Source organism: Austrofundulus limnaeus, unplaced genomic scaffold (genome assembly GCF_001266775.1).
Source record: "Austrofundulus limnaeus strain Quisiro unplaced genomic scaffold, Austrofundulus_limnaeus-1.0 Scaffold665, whole genome shotgun sequence".
Taxonomy (NCBI): Eukaryota; Metazoa; Chordata; class Actinopteri; order Cyprinodontiformes; family Rivulidae; genus Austrofundulus; species Austrofundulus limnaeus.
This window is the reverse complement of record NW_013953067.1, coordinates 3,938-7,178: the sequence shown is the minus strand read 5'-3', so window position 1 is coordinate 7,178 and position 3,241 is coordinate 3,938. Positions and strand designations below refer to the sequence as shown.

Here is a 3,241-nt window from a genome sequence, read left to right as displayed (position 1 = left end):
TGCAAATCTGCTCATGAATTATAAAAATTAGTAAGACCGCTAAAGCGCAAATTAAATATTTAGGTCCACAATTAGTGGATTTGCTCTATAGCGGGCTGGTGCCACCACTGTGTATCTGTTAAAAAAAGTGAGCGATCTACTGACTTCCAACTGTTTGTGTCCAAAGATGGAGTCAGATGAGAGGAAGCTGCGGCAGGAAATCAACTATGCCATCAGAAACACACACGGTGTCAGGTACAGAGTTTTAAACATAAAACGTTAGCGCTTTGTTGTAATTCAAACTATTTGTTGTAAAAAGTGACATTTTTCCCAACAGGACAGGCTTGTTTACACCTGACTTGGCTTTTGAAGTCATAGTGAAGAAACAAATATCAAGTTTAAAAGGGCCATGTATTAAATTCATTGACTTGGTCAGTCAGGAGCTAATTACAACTGTGGATGAGTGTGTCAGCAAGGTATAAAAGTGCACGTTTCATGTGCATGCGTTGGAGATTTGCATGGYGCACCTTGGCCGTGTGTAGTTTTGGCTCTTTTATTTTTTGTCGTTGTTTTGCAGCTCAGCTCCTTTCCCAAACTGCGAGACGAGACGGAGAGGATGGTTATCGATGAAATCCGAGAGCAAGAGAGGAAATGCAGAGAGCAGGTCCTTCACTTCATATTTACACTGTAAAATTAACTCTTTCCATCAGATAACTGCATTATGAGCTGGTAAAACAGCTCCTCCTCTGCTTTATGTCTGCTCCTTTTAGGTCTTGTTGCTTATTGACATTCAGCTGGCCTACATAAACACCAAACATGAAGACTTCATTGGCTTTACTAAGTGAGGAGCCTCTGTGCTTTTAGAGAGAAATAAAACTGCAGCTTGTATAACATGATGTTCTCTTTATCAGTTCCCAGCCGGTGCACAATCACAGCAACACAAACACACCAGCACAGAGCCCTAAGACTCAGGTGAGTTCATTTCATTTTCTCTAGAATTATTAATAAAATAACGATAAACTAATACTCAGTGGTGGGCAGCGCCAATCCAAAAATTAGCTCCGCAGTTTCTAAAGCGCACATGAAAATATTTAGGTCCGCTACTTCAAAAACACTTATGCCATAGAAAAATTAACGGAAGCTAATTTTAAAGCGCAAGTTCAATTTGACGCTTATTAACTGGCAACAATTCATGTACAATATGCACAACACTGCTAACTAGTGGTGAATGAATCATTTTACAACTTAATCCTACAACCACTGATTGCTGGGGATCTGATTTCCTGAAACAGACCTTTAGCTCCTGGTGTAAAAATTAAAAAGTTGTTGAGGATTGCTAGTTCAGCTGCTTCTTTGTCTTTTTCTTTTGTTTGTTGTAGATTTTTCATTAAAGAAGCATCAATAAAGTAATTTTAAAACTGTTTATTGGAAAACTGAAGCGATGCTTAGTAAGACCGCTAAAGCGCAAATGAAATATTTAGGTCTGCAATTAGCAAATTTGCACTTTAGCGGACTGGTTCCCACCACTGAAGGACTGTTAGTATTATGATTAAAGCTTTATTTAACCAGGTAGATCTCATTGAGAGTCCTAAGACACAAACACTGTAAACCCAGAGACAGTTTGGTGATTACTTCAGTTGTATTCACTCCTCACCTGTTCTGGAAACAAACACAGTTAAACTTTGTGTCCAAATACTAAAATATTTACTGCAGTATTTTCTGTCTCTGTAGGTTCAGAATGTTGTGTGTCAGAGTGTTGTGTGTCATTACAAATGTCTGTTCTGTTAATTCAGCTGTGTTTAGGGTTCTGTAGAGCAGCCAGGATTGTTGTTGGCTTCTCACAGGAACAAATCTGCATTTTTGTCTCAATCTTTTGTTGGTTTATGTGGAACACATTCATGTGAGAATGAGGATAAATGAAAACACATTATAAGTGTGTTGGGTCTCCTTCAAACACGACGCTGACAGTGTTTGTTGAGCAGCAGTACAGTGTAACCACCAGATGGAAAATCAAACAGAACACCAGGCACTTTTATAATTAAACATGCTGTGTTTCTGTTAGTTTCTGTGGAAATGATGAGTGACAGTCCTTAAAACAAACAAACTCCTCCATGACGTGCTGCTTTGTCTCCTTCTCTCTCCAGGGCGTGGCCAAACTCTCAAGTCTAATAGTAAGAGACCGTTTTTTCACTCTTTTACTTCCTGCTGCTTTCTACTCTGTGTGTGTGTGTGTGNGCTGGAATAAAAACAGTCAGCGGGAATAAAAACAGTCAGCTGGAATAAAAACAGTCAGCGGGAATAAAAACAGTCAGCTGGAATAAAAACAGACAGCGTGATTAAAAACAGTCAGATGGATTAAAATCAGTAAACTGGGTTAAAAACAGTCAGCGGGATTAAAAACAGTCAGCGGGATTAAAAACAGTCAGCAGGATTAAAAACAGTCAGCTGGATTAAAAACAGTCAGTTGGAATGAAAAGTCAGCAGGATTAAAAACAGTCAGCAGGATTAAAAACAGTCAGCGGGATTAAAAACAGTCAGCAGGATTAAAAACAATCAGCAGGATTAAAATCAGTAAACTGGATTAAAAACAGTCAGATGGATTAAAATCAGTAAACTGCAATAAAAACAGTCAGCGGGATTAAAAACAGTCAGATGGATTAAAATCAGTAAACTGGATTAAAAACAGTCAGCGGGATTAAAAAGAGTCAGCGGGATTAAAAACAGTCAGCAGGATTAAAAACAGTCAGCAGGATTAAAAACAGTCAGCTGGATTAAAAACAGTCAGTGGGATTAAAAACAGTCAGCAGGATTAAAAACAGTCAGATGGATTAAAATCAGTAAACTGGAATAAAAACAGTCAGATGGATTAAAATCAGTAAACTGGGTTAAAAACAGTCAGCGGGATTAAAAACAGTCAGCGGGATTAAAAACAGTCAGCAGGATTAAAAACAGTCAGCGGGATTAAAAACAGTCAGCAGGATTAAAAACAGTCAGCTGGATTAAAAACAGTCAGCAGGATTAAAAACAGTCAACTGGATTAAAAACAGTCAACTGGATTAAAAACAGTCAACTGGATTAAAAATAGTCAGCGGGATTAAAAACAGTCAGCGGGATTAAAAACAGTCAGCAGGATTAAAAACAGTCAGCTGGATTAAAAACAGTCAGCAGGAATAAAAACAGTCAGCAGGAATAAAAACAGTCAGCAGGAATAAAAACAGTCAGCAGGAATAAAAACAGTCAGCAGGATTAAAAACAGTCAGCA

At 38.2% G+C, this 3,241-nt stretch overlaps 1 protein-coding gene across 1 annotated transcript in view; it reads left to right on the top strand.

Annotated features, from left to right (window-relative positions):
* Window positions 1-2,150, top strand: part of LOC106531692 (dynamin-2) — a gene marked incomplete at both ends in the record, with an annotated part of 11,060 nt that extends 8,910 nt beyond the window's left edge. The window contains 6 exon segments of the mRNA XM_014027605.1: window positions 167-234; window positions 317-455; window positions 557-643; window positions 750-820; window positions 891-951; window positions 2,124-2,150. Coding sequence (XP_013883059.1) covers window positions 167-234; window positions 317-455; window positions 557-643; window positions 750-820; window positions 891-951; window positions 2,124-2,150 — 453 coding nt within the window.
* Between the last annotated feature and the right edge of the window lie 1,091 nt (window positions 2,151-3,241).